Consider the following 12,631-nt stretch of genomic DNA (forward strand, 5'->3'; position numbering starts at 1 on the left):
CAGCTTCTAATTGGTTAAATTGATGCAACGGAAGCAGATAAAGCATCTAGTGACATACTCGGTGTACTACTCATTGCACCAGTTATTGAGAGAGTAGCAATTCTTTGCAGTCTCCTCAGCTTCTTCTGAGCCGATTTTTCATTACTTTTCGGCCATACTCTTCCTTTAACATCGAATCTGGTGCAATACTTAAACATTTATAAATTCCTATTAGCCTCTTTTTGCTTGCGCGACACACTGAAACTTAAAAAGGGCAGTATTACAAACCATAGTGGATAGGCTTCCGAATACAGATTTCGACTAATTTAACAGTTTAGGGAGCATTTATCGAAAAAAGTGTGTTCACCTGTTAACAGCTCAATTTTCCATTAATAAATCTATTCCGAACCTTTCTACCATTATCAAATTAGATTTTGAGAAAATAGTTCAATTTAAATCCTATACAAGTGAAGTAAGCCATCTACTTTTGGTCAGAATTTAATTGATATGAGAAGGGAGATTGCAATTGCGTCATTAGAATATTTTTCCCCAAGGTATTCGAATTTCCTCAGAAGATTCATTTGACTTCCCTTGGATTACTTTTGGACGTTTCATGAAGATATTTATGGTTGTCTCGATATAAAAGAATGGTGGTTTGTACACATATTACCCGCGTTCTGCCAGCCACCATTTCGAAGATAATGTGTATTCCGTGTATTTTTGCCGGTTTCAAAATGCCAATTTGTAAAAACTTAAACATGAAATTTTTTTTTAGAAAACATTTCTAAAACTAATAAAATATGTGCATTTAAGAAACATTAAAATACCTCAAGGTCGCTCATGCTACTTTCCCTTGCAAGCAAAGCAACTCCCATTCACGGAAACGTATCAAACTGAGACAACCTTTCAAAACGAACTGATTGATAGTATTTCCTAGGAAATGAAACCCATCTGCCGCGGCAAGCACACGCCAACAATCTCAACTCAATCAACATCCATAAATCAATAGCCGAAATGCCGGTTGGACGGCTGCCAACTTGAAACAAATATTTTCTTCCACACCCGAAAGAGCTAGTGAAATGGATGATAACAACTGTCATTTTCGGAAATTCTTACCCGTTATCCTTGGCAGTTTCATTCCCCATTCGTTGAGGGTTTTCCCCGCAAATCCAGCCACCTCCGCTCCCAGACTGAACCCGATCAGGTGGATTTGCTTCAGCGGGAAATTCGATAGCACCAGGAACCGAATGAACCTTGCAATGTACCGTCCAACGCGGGGCCCATTCTGGACGGAGTTCACGTACCAAGGTAGCGCCGTAAGGGGACTCCAATCCACCAGCACCACATTGTAGTCGTCTGCATCGAGGAGAGCTGTTTTTTTTTGTGTCGAAAAATCGAAAGCCAATCAGGTTTTGATTTTGACCTAGCCTGGGAAATATAGGTAGAAGCACACTTACCGTCCCTCATCTGCTTGCTGCTTTCGCCATCTCCACCCGGAGCGCGTTCCGAGAAGCCATGCATATAGATTACCAACGGATTGGTCCTGTTCAGGTGGGACTTTCTCAGATGTTTCTTGTCGGAAACGTAGAGCACGTCTCCTTTGTCTCGATTTTGCCTGTGGGGAAAGGGGAGGCGAGTTCCCGGGGAAGAAACAAGTTTTAATCCCATACTTCTGGGCTTGGTTTGGGCTTAAGGCGATAAAATGTTACTTTTATGCAGTGCACTGTCGTCGTTCCGTATTCTACTCAAAATGCGAGGGGGGTTTACCTTGTGAAGAGGAAAAACTGTATATCCTTTGGCTCTCGGATGGGACAGCAATTTTCACAGTCGCCTCTCGGGGCCGGCGAGTACATCAACGGGAGACCACCTGTAAGAATCCGGAAATGGAAAAAAGAGGATCATCAGTAAAATTTCTGTAGGGTATGGAAGTTGGAAATGAAGGTTCGTTCTATACCGATGCGTGTACCGGGATAATATTTTGCGAAACAATTTATTCAAGCTGTTTGAAATTACATTTACTTTCACTCAAACTTTGAGCTGAAAAAATCATTCAAGGTTTTGTTTGCCATTCCACCTTCAACATGGTTATTATTAAGGGTTGATGCATATATTATGTCACGCTCTAAGGGGGGAAGGGGGGGTTCTAAGATTTTGTGACAAGCAATGCATTAGGTATAGGAAAAACGTCACGATAGGGGGGGGGGTGGAGGGGTAATTTTTTGCTTGATTTAGCGTGACATAATTAATGCATGGGCCCTAATTTCCAAGGAGCCCTTCTGCAGTAGTTAATATATGCTAGGCTTTCAGTGATAGGGTTAACGCATCAATAGTGGAGGTACGTTAGTGCAATGTGTTCCTATAGTGGCTGACTCCATAAGCCGCTATAGGAACACATTGCACATACTTACCTTCCCTATTGGTGCGTTTACCCTATCACTCTTACTTTGATTCTAGTTTTCCAAACGTTGATCAAATTTAATATGTTGTTGCTATGACAATAATCAACAAGCGTGTCTTTTTCAGTATGGTAATGGAAAAATAGGTTATATTGTTAGTTGATTATGTGCCAGACAACAACACCAATTTCATCAAATCAGCGACAGGCAATCGTTGTCATGGCAACCACATATTAACTTTTTTTTTCATGGTTTGCATAACTAGAACCAAAGTTAGAGCAATATCAGTGAACTTAAAAAATTTCCCATAGTACCGTCAGTGGAGGAGACATTAAACCATAAAACAAAGTTTTTCGTTCCCTACCTCAGGGTGCCTTCCATTCATTTTATGATGATTTATGAAATTATGGAATAATAAGATATTATGAGAATATTTTGTTTGTGTAAGCAACAATAAAAGATTGTGAAGTTTGTGTTTGACACATGATACCAGTTTTGCTACAAGAGAGTCGCAATAAGCGATGTCGTCATTTATCTTACCCACTCTTTGCCCTTCACTCTTCGCGAAGAGGCGATCAGAAAATCGCTCATTGTGACTCTGTCAAAGTAAATTTGCAGGTTTTATGTTTGAAACACAAACTTTAGCGTGATTGCCTCTCACCCCAGCAGGCCTTGGTTCATTTCCAGTCGGTGCCGCCGGGATGTTTTGATGCATAACATCTCTGATCACACCTTTTTTTGGAAGGGAAGCAAAACCGTTGGTCCCCGGTTCATGAGTTGATGGGTCCATAGGTCGGGTCCAGGCGTGGGAGCTGGCTTCCTGGCGTCGATAGCACGGAAAACAAGATCGACGAAAAAAAAATCAAGCAAAAAAACACAAACTCTACCATCTTTTCTTGTTACTCACATACAAAATATCATCATAATATCTAAATTATGCCATAATTTCATAATTGTTTTAGCTAAAATGAATGGAAGGCACCTTGTCCCACCTTATCCTTAACTTTACAATAACACTATTTAAATAAAACAACTCGTTAATGTTCACAAGAATTGCCCAAATTTCCCAGATGTTCATTGATCGGACATAAAGATCCGGTCATTTTCCGTAAAGCTCGGAACTTCCCCGAACTTCACGTAACTTATGTAAAGATTTTTAATCTTTTGAGATTTTGGATCAAATTTTTGTGGCTCTTTGGATTTTTCAAAAATTCTTTCAACTTCCCTGAAGTTCTTTCAACTTCTCTGAAGTTCTCTGAACTTTCCAGAAATGCCCGGTACTTTAAACACAAACCTGGACTTTTCTGAATTCATCTGAACTTCTTAAAAGTTCACAAAATTTTCCTGAGGTTAATTGAATTGTCTTCCCTGAAGAATGCTGAAGAATGAATTTTCTTTGAAATCTCCAAAATTGTTTGAACTTCTTTGAATTTTCTTGAAGTTTCTAAAATTTACTAGATATTCTCAGAACTTCTCTTAAGTTGCCGCGATTCTTATAATATTCATGAATCTTTCCTGACGCTCCCGTTAATTTTCTAGAATTCTCGCAACTTCTATGTAGTTCCCGTAGTTTTAAAGGAACTTCTTAAAAGCTGGACCTCTGTGATGTTTCCTAATATTTTCTGCAGTTTTCTAATTTTTTTTTTGAGTTCTTTGGGCTTCCCTGAAATGATCATGACTTCTCTATCTTTTCTTAAATTCTTTATACAAATAATTTAATTTCCGAGATAATCACTGAATTTCTAGAAATTTTATTTAAATTAATGGAACAGCTCTGAATGTATAGAAATTAATTCTTCAATATCAAATAGACTTTCCAAAAAACGGAGCTGCCCTGAAGTTATTGTACTACACTAATGATCTGCTGTTTTCTCTTCATTCTTCAACATCTCTAAGACTTCTCTGGACTTCATTGAAATTTTTAAAACTTACCTAATGTCCCGGTAATCATCCTGGAATTTATGGAACTTTCCTTCATTGTTTGACAAAATGTCGAAAGAGAAAAGGTCGAACGACAAAACTTCGATTGACAAAAGTTCGAAAGGACAATAGGTCGAATGGAAAAGAGGTCGAATGATGAGAAAGGGGACAAAAAGTCGAATGGTCAAACGGTTGAATGGTCATACGGTCGAATGGACCAAATATCGAATGGACAAAAGGTTGAATGGACGAAAAGATTAATTGAAAAAGGTCGAATGATAATAAGGGCTAAAAATGGTCACATGGACAAAAGGTCGAAAGATGAGAAAGTATTAAAAATGTCGAATGTGGTCGAATGAATAAAAGGTTGAATGGACAAAAGGTCGAGTGGACGAAAGGACAATGGAAAAAGGTCGAATGACAAAACTTCGATTGACAAAAGTTCGAAAGGACAAAAGTTCAAATAGACAAGAGGTCGAATGATGAGAAAGGAGACAAAAAGTCGAATAGTCATACGGTCGAATGGACCAAATATCGAATGCACAAAAGGTAGAATGGACGAAGAGATGAATTGAAAAAGGTCGAATGATAATAAGGGCTACAAATGGTCGCATAGACAACAGGTCGAAAGATGAGAAAGGGGTCAAAATGTCGAATGGACAAATGGTCGAATGGATAAAAGGTTGAATGGACAAAAGGTCGAGTGGACGAAAGGACAATGGAAAAAGGTCAAATGACAAAACTTCGATTGACAAAAGTTCGAAAGGACAAAAGGTCGAATGGACAAGATATCGAATGATGAGAAAGGGACAAAAACTCGAATGGTCATACGGTCGAATGTACCAAATATCGAATGGACCAAAGGTCGAATGGACGAAGAGATGAATTGAAAAAGGTCGAATGATAATAAGGGCTATAAATGGTCGCGGACAAAAAGTCGAAAGATGAGAAAGGGGTCAAAATGTCCAATGGACAAATGGTCGAATGGATAAAAGGTTGAATGGACAAAAGGTCGAGTAGACGAAAGGACAATGGAAAAAGGTCAAATGACAAAACTTCGATTGACAAAAGTTCGAAAGGACAAAAGGTCGAATGGACAAGAGATCGAATGATGAGAAATGGAACAAAAAGTCGAATGGTCATACGGTTGAATGGACCAAATATCGAATGGACAAAAGGTCAAATGGACGAAAAGATGAATTGAAAAAAGGTCGAATGATAGTAAGGGCTATAAATGGTCGCATGAACAAAAGGTCGAAAAATGAGAAGGGGGTCAAAATGTCGAATGGACAAATGGTCGAATGGACAAAAGGTCGAATGTTGAGAAAGGAGTCAAAATATCGAATGGACAGAAGGTCGAATGGACTAAAGGTCGAATGAGCAAAAGTTCAAATGGAAAAAGGTCGAATGATGAGAATGGGGTAAAAAAGTCAAATGGACTAAAGGTCAAATTATGAGAAGGGGAACACAAGGTTGAACGATTCAAAGAGGGACAAAATAAAAAGGTCGAATGGACAAAACGTCATCTAAACAAAAGGTTTAATGCAAAAAGATCTAAAGATCGAATGATTCAAAGTGATTTAAAACGTCGAATGATGAGAAGGGGGACAAAAGGGCGAATGGTTGAAAGGTCGATTGATTCAAAGAGGAGCAAAATGTCAAATGGCGGTATATTTTGATGTTCAGCACACTTGTCCAGATGGAAAATAGTGGAAAGAAGATAATCATCAAAATCGATACATTTTTTGGTTATATGAAAGAACGATCAGTGATGAAAAGAAGCCGTACTCTAACGGAACTATCCACCTACCCTCTTCTAAAGATCATTCTCTAGCTAATAAATCATCACACTAAAGCTTCATGTTAGCATTTCCAACCAACTCAGGAAAATATTGATAATGCAATCCTAGCATTCACAGTGTCTGTGTAATTACGGATAGCCAAAATAACTAAACAATCTGAAATAAACCTTTAAACCGATTGATCACATCAGCTTGTTAAAAAAACAAAATAATGTCCATCAAATACGAATACTGTTCCGAAGGGTTCAACCTGAGGTAAAGAAAGAACGAACAGAGATTAAAAGGAGGATAAATAATGATAATGGGGTCTTAATACCCAGTGTCATAATCCATACCAACATTATTATTCGAAAAACTATGCTTGATTGTAAGAAACATTATATTCTTCTATTTTCTTAAGATATCTGTGTGTATTATTATATCGTATTCCCTCGTTGTGTCATTCGACCTTTTGTCCCTCTTTGGATCATTCGACCTTTTGTCCATTCGACTTTTGGTCTTCCTTCTAAATCGATATTTTTTCTATTCGACCTTTTATCACCATTCCATGTTTAGTCTATTCAACCTTTTTTCCTCTTTGGGCCAGTTAACCTTTTGACCCTATTTGACTCACTTTCTTGATGATGTTCTTGAGACTGGCATGATATTAATGGAATTGAAATAAAGCTTCCTGAATTTATCTGAACTTTTTCGAATATCTAGGAACTTCGCGATGATTCCGAAAAAAAAGGCTTTGTTGCTGAAATTTTGGAAACATTCTGAAGCTTTCCGAAAATTAATGGAACTGTCCTAAATTTTCCTGATATTCATGGAACTGCTCAGAAGTTCGCAAAACTGCTCCAAATTTTCTGAAACTTCCATATAGATCTTTGAACCTCCCTGATTATTTCTGGACTTCCCTAAAATTCTAGGAAGTTCTATTAATTTCCTGTCAGTATCCTGAAATCATTGGAACTACCCCTACGACCCTTCCTAAGTGTCACAGCATGGCTGACCGTTTGTCAGTAGAAAGGATAAGACCTAGGATACGCTTGGTAACCGTTATTGGCATTTTTTCAAAATGGTGGGACCTGACATTTTACTCATGACCTTCAGCTAGCTGCATGAGCATTTAACAAAATCTAACGGTTTATGGGAATATGATGGGAGATTTAAATATTTTATATAATCAGGATCACGAGAACTCATCTTGAAACCAATTCCATATGCTATGTGAACTCTATTTACGTGGTTTTAATTTATGTAACCCCTAATAACTGCGTTCTTCGGGAGATTAGTGTAATCACTAAGATAAAAAAAAAGTGGATTGGCGACTTGCACACTTCAAATTTTCCAGAGCACAAATATTGAACACTATTGCGATTTCCTGTATGAAACTGCTTCCCAATATTTGCTGCACTGCAACCTACTAATACCAAGAAAACCATTGAATCCTGTATGGTATCATCTTAAGTATTATTTAAATTTGTTAAATGCTAAACCCAAAAATATTGAATACCAAACCGATCAAATGTGCATTTCTTTAAATCTTATTCGATCAAACGTTATAATTTTACAATTCAAAATCATTTTTAATTTACGACTATAGAACTATTAGAGCAAAAATTTCTATGTAAGTTTTATTAAATCCAAGAGTAAACATACAATCTATCTAGTATTTGGAGGTCCCGATTCACCGAATGCGTTAAATGACCGTCAAAAGCTAAACCATGCCGATATCGTCGAACACGACTCCCGGTACAGTCAAGGATTTTTTCAGGGGACGAAATTTCTCGACTTCTCTGGGTAGATTTAGAAAGATCCCCAATTTAACAACTGTGCAAGTTGAGGGTATGTGCACAGTTCCATTTGAAACGTAACAGCCAAGATGGAAAAGAGAAGAAGATGTAACTCCACGTTCTGCATTCATTAGTAAATGTGCTATTTACTGCCCACACTCTAGCGAGATTATTCAATCAAGTCTAGATTTGGATCAGCGTCGAGTGAGCCAACGCCCAGTCAGTCCGCTAGCCATCACTTCATATTGTACTTATCAAATCTACAAACAACAACGCGATGTTGCTGAGCTCCTACTGCGTTTTTATACCAGCCCCGGGACTAATAGGAAAGGATAACATTACTATCACGCCAGCCGGGACTTCCCACTCCCCTTTACTACCGTCCCCCCCCCCCTGATCTAGCCTACAAAATCGCACAAATCCGTACTATGGAGGCTTCCAAGCCTTTCATCACGCGACCGTATAAATCAGTCGTTGTTGCTGTTGTTGTTTGCTTTCACTTCGTTTAATTATATCATTCTTCTTCGGATTCCCCAACCATCTCACTCCACCCAACTAACCAAAACAATGGAGGGTGCCATGTCAAGTCACACGACCACGGCTCATCGTCGCGTCGCGTCGGTTTCGTTAATCTGGGGGAAAAAAATATGATTGAACTGGATGTTTAGCGGTTTGGTCGAGCAGCTGACATTGCATAGTAGGCCAGGAATTAAATCTAGCAGGAAATAATTAATAACGCTCTGGGATTGCATCCAATTAAATTGTCGTCGTGAATGAAATTTCTTGGATTAATTTAGGACTACGATTGAATAAGATTGGATTGGAAAAATGATAAAGTATTCTTCTAAGAAATTGTTCAAAATATAATACTAAAAACGTAAATTTCAGGAAAATTTTATAAAACTTCGCATATTTCAGTTGTTTGAAGATGCAAATTCTACGTTCTACAACTTTGCTGACGACAGCAAACCTCTATTTTACGAAATAAATAAGTTGTATCACTGCGCTATCTTTGCGGTTAAAATTTGAACTATTTTATCCACCAAATTGTAATCCTAATTAATCCACGAAACTTACCTCCAGATGGCAACTCAATTGGATGTAATCCCAGAGTGCTATAATTTTCCCTCTGCTAGATTTAACTCCTGGCCCACTGTGCAGTGTACCTATTAGAACCTGTCACATTAACCTTGGGAAATGGGAAAGTCCCTGGTCGTGGGACGGACTATTTCATTGTTTCTTTATTCACGACATGGGTGCTAACCGGTGGCGTCATAATTAGAACCGGCAGGCAGCAGCGTCGTGTAATTATTTTGCCGAGGTGACCCAGCCGTCGCGTGGGTGTGGGAGTATTTCTTTTACTTATCCAGGACTAACGGAGTTGTTGTGTAATTTTTTGAGGTGTCAAGATTGATCAGGCAATGAAAGGTGTAGAAAAAATGAGAATACAGTAATCCCACCAATCTACCAATCACGCCATATTTTTTCCGTCGATCTTGTTTTACGTACTGAGTACCAATACTACCGACGCCAAGGAGGCAGCTCCCACACCTGGACCCTACCTATGGACCGGAGACGAACGGCTTTACTTCCCTAGGCACTCGCGCTTACCGTTACACATCCGGTGGCACTGAATTCATTTTTTTTTAAATGTCATTAGTGTCCACCGTAAAGTCTTCTACAGAAATTCAGCTCAATTGGTTGAAAGACAGCCGAGAAATAGTGGTGGGTGGATTGTACCACCCACCGCATATATGGAGGAATTACTGTATACAAAATGCATCGTGGAAGAGGCATTGACGTTTTCGGTAAGTTACTGTAGACCATTATAGTATAATACTGGGGTGCAAATAAAAAAAAGGTGTTGTGGAATAGTGTTAGGTTTTGAACGCTTGTAACTTTGTCATTTATAGATGCAAGTAAAATCCAAATACGCCAATCGATAGGAAATAACTTTACGACTCTGTTGAAATAATCACTTTTACAATTTTCTATATAAAACTTTTGACAAATGTACAAATGATAATGTTATCACTATTTTCATGAAATAAACGTTTTACCAAACTCAGTCGTCATAATCGAGTACCAGTTGGTGCCTCTGCTCATTTCCGCTTCGGACAGCGAGGCAAGCACTCTGCCGTCGTGTAGAAACATTTTTCTTGAAGCGGACGGCGTGATCCCCTCTTCAACAAGCTGTTTTTGCATTAAGCTATGCACCCCTACCTGATATCATCCGATCCGACTGGCGGTTTTCCATATTTATCTCACTCTCATATTTATCTCTTATTTGTGGAGAGTCGACCGGATGATATCGGACAGGTGTGGGATGAGCTTTAAGTTAAGAACGATGTCGTACCGAAGATCATTTTCGCATCGGATAACGTAGTGAAGGCTACAAAATTTTTATAGAAAGAGTTATGTTCCTGAGATAATTCGGCGGTATTGACTGATTTTCAGTGAGACTACAATATTATTCATATATTGAAAAATTGTAATTTTTCAAAACAACCCAAGTAACCAACAAGCCCGCTTATCGCCCTTTTTGCAAAATAAAGCTGATATATGGTTGATATAAAGTATGGAAGCCCTATATTAATCTTATATTGCAAAAAGTGTGATTATAGTGCTATTAGCGGGCTTGGTGGTTACTTGGGAACCTCCTATAACGATAACTCAAGAAGACATGGACTTTAACGTTCACTTTTTCTTGGAAATTATTGTTAAACATACTACAATTAAGTAAAAAGCACGTACGGTATCAATATTCGGCGACTGTGTTAGGGAAACCACTTTTTCCCACCACGGAAACGTCTCGTTTTCTGATGACAAAATTACGCATTTTCGAGCATAAAACGCACAGAATTTTTAATTTCTTCAATAACTAATAAAAAAGTGAAAATTTATTGGAAGCATTTCCTGCTAAAAAATTTCCATTCGATAGATATGATGATGATGAAGACCGGACACTTCCACTCACCACACACGAAAGCACTTTTCGCAGACAATTGGTGAAAATTTTAATTATCATAGCAACAGATGCACATTCGCGCTATTTTCAATAGTGACCTTTTGAAAATTGATCAAGATCCGTAGAAGAATTTCTCATCGATTGGCGTATTTAGAATTAAAATACATCATATCTGGATCAAAATCAAACCACTTTAGAGCTATTAGGGTGTTCAACACAAATGAGGCTGGCGAGCTGTATGTTGTTTGAAACAAGGGTGACACGCTTGGCATAGATGGCCCACAGCAACTCACGAAGAGCTACTGAATCCGATCAGTAGCGGTGCGGCTTCTTCGGTGAAGGGACGCTTATGTGGGTTGCAGCTCGCCTTTTGTTGTGAGAACAATATTCAACGCCACGCGCCGAAAGCACTGCTGCTGATGACGACCGACTGGACACCACCACACACAGTGATTGAATAAGCACCGTTCGGCGAGACCGGATGGAATTCGATTTTTAAATCTGTGTTAGGGAAAGTGCTTTTTTCAATTACACATTTGTGTAATTTTAAATAGAGACCTATTGAAAATTGATCAAGTGTTCATTTTAGCACATTCCAATGGATTAGTCTATTTTGAATTAAAATCCTTTCTCTATTGACAGAGTCATAAGTGATCTAAGCCTGACCACCCTTCGTAACGCGGTCGATTTTGGTTGCACTGCACCCCCAATATGTTGCCGAAAGACCAATGAAAGACGTAATCCTAAGTAAAAAAAGTTTAGTTCCGTTGATTTGTTTACCCGCTTTACGACCACTGCCCAAAGAGCCAAAACATTCAAACTCCTTTTTTGCTTATTCTGCACAAAAGACACTTTCTGCACGCACCATTCTTAAAAAAAAACGGCGTGAAATCCTGTGAGGGGCGGGGCTTAGAAAGTATTTTATGTTCAGAATATGTAAAAAACGAGGGACTTCGTATGTTAATCTAAAGGCATATATATTATATGGTGCATAGAGAAAAAAGCTCTATCTACTATTTCCAAATAACGCAATATTACTCAGGAGTGCTTGTGGGATTACGAACCCACGTTCTAAAAATACTTCTTGGAAGTAAAATTAGCGATTGTTGAGAAATTGTGCAACAGCGAAAATCAGTGCTATGTCTCAACATATGGCTGCCAAATTCATGCGTAATTCTAGGAAGCGTGCGAAGGATCGTCAGGCAGACGGTTCTCCGAAACGACCCAGATAGAGTTCGGTATTATCGGGCCAACATGAAAGCATGCAGAGGTAATGCGTCACCATCTATGTTTAGGACGCTGGAAAAGTTCCTTCAACACGAGGTAGAAAATTTCAAATTATTTTTTAACAACCTTTGGAACCACTTACGTTCAACACGTAACTATGATGCTTACTATCATATTCTCATAATATCTTATTATTCCATAATTTCTCAAAACATTTTTTTAGTCAAAATGAATGAAAGGCACCCTGAATACATTTAACAGGTGGAGAACCTGCATACGAGCTTTTGCTCTGACTTTGAAATTCAATAACTGAATCCCCTTAATTTTCAATTAATGTTGTACTAAGCACAGTGTTGCGAAAATATCAAAAAATCAAATCTCACCAATGCCCAAGATCACGCTTGATTTTCGTAGACAAAAATCAAAAAGCAAACAACTGTGGTTGATTTTGCAAGCTGTGATATTGCACCTCAGAATATCAAGCTATCAAAACTCACCAGCTTCAAATTTCAACAAACTGTGATGAGATTGAGTTTCATGATTTTTGCTTTACACCCGAAC

General features: G+C 38.5%; 2 protein-coding genes across 2 annotated transcripts in view; one reads left to right on the forward strand and one right to left on the reverse strand.

The window, feature by feature from the left end:
* Positions 1 to 12,631, forward strand: part of LOC135712743 (ensconsin) — a 235,925-nt gene that overhangs the window by 92,311 nt on the left and 130,983 nt on the right. The gene's annotated exons all lie outside the window — the stretch shown is intronic.
* The window catches only part of LOC135712754 (phospholipase A1), a 110,059-nt gene that overhangs the window by 11,579 nt on the left and 85,849 nt on the right, over positions 1 to 12,631 (reverse strand). The window contains exons 3-5 of the mRNA XM_065235808.1: positions 1,747 to 1,846; positions 1,437 to 1,594; positions 1,096 to 1,350 (exon numbers count right to left, since the gene is read on the reverse strand). Of these exons, the coding sequence (XP_065091880.1) occupies positions 1,096 to 1,350; positions 1,437 to 1,594; positions 1,747 to 1,846 (513 nt within the window). The remainder of the gene's footprint in view (positions 1 to 1,095; positions 1,351 to 1,436; positions 1,595 to 1,746; positions 1,847 to 12,631) is intronic.

This window comes from Ochlerotatus camptorhynchus, unplaced genomic scaffold, assembly GCF_037179485.1.
Source record: "Ochlerotatus camptorhynchus isolate MF236.1 unplaced genomic scaffold, CSIRO-AGI_Acam_v1.1 ptg000503l, whole genome shotgun sequence".
Classification (NCBI taxonomy): Eukaryota; Metazoa; Arthropoda; class Insecta; order Diptera; family Culicidae; genus Ochlerotatus; species Ochlerotatus camptorhynchus.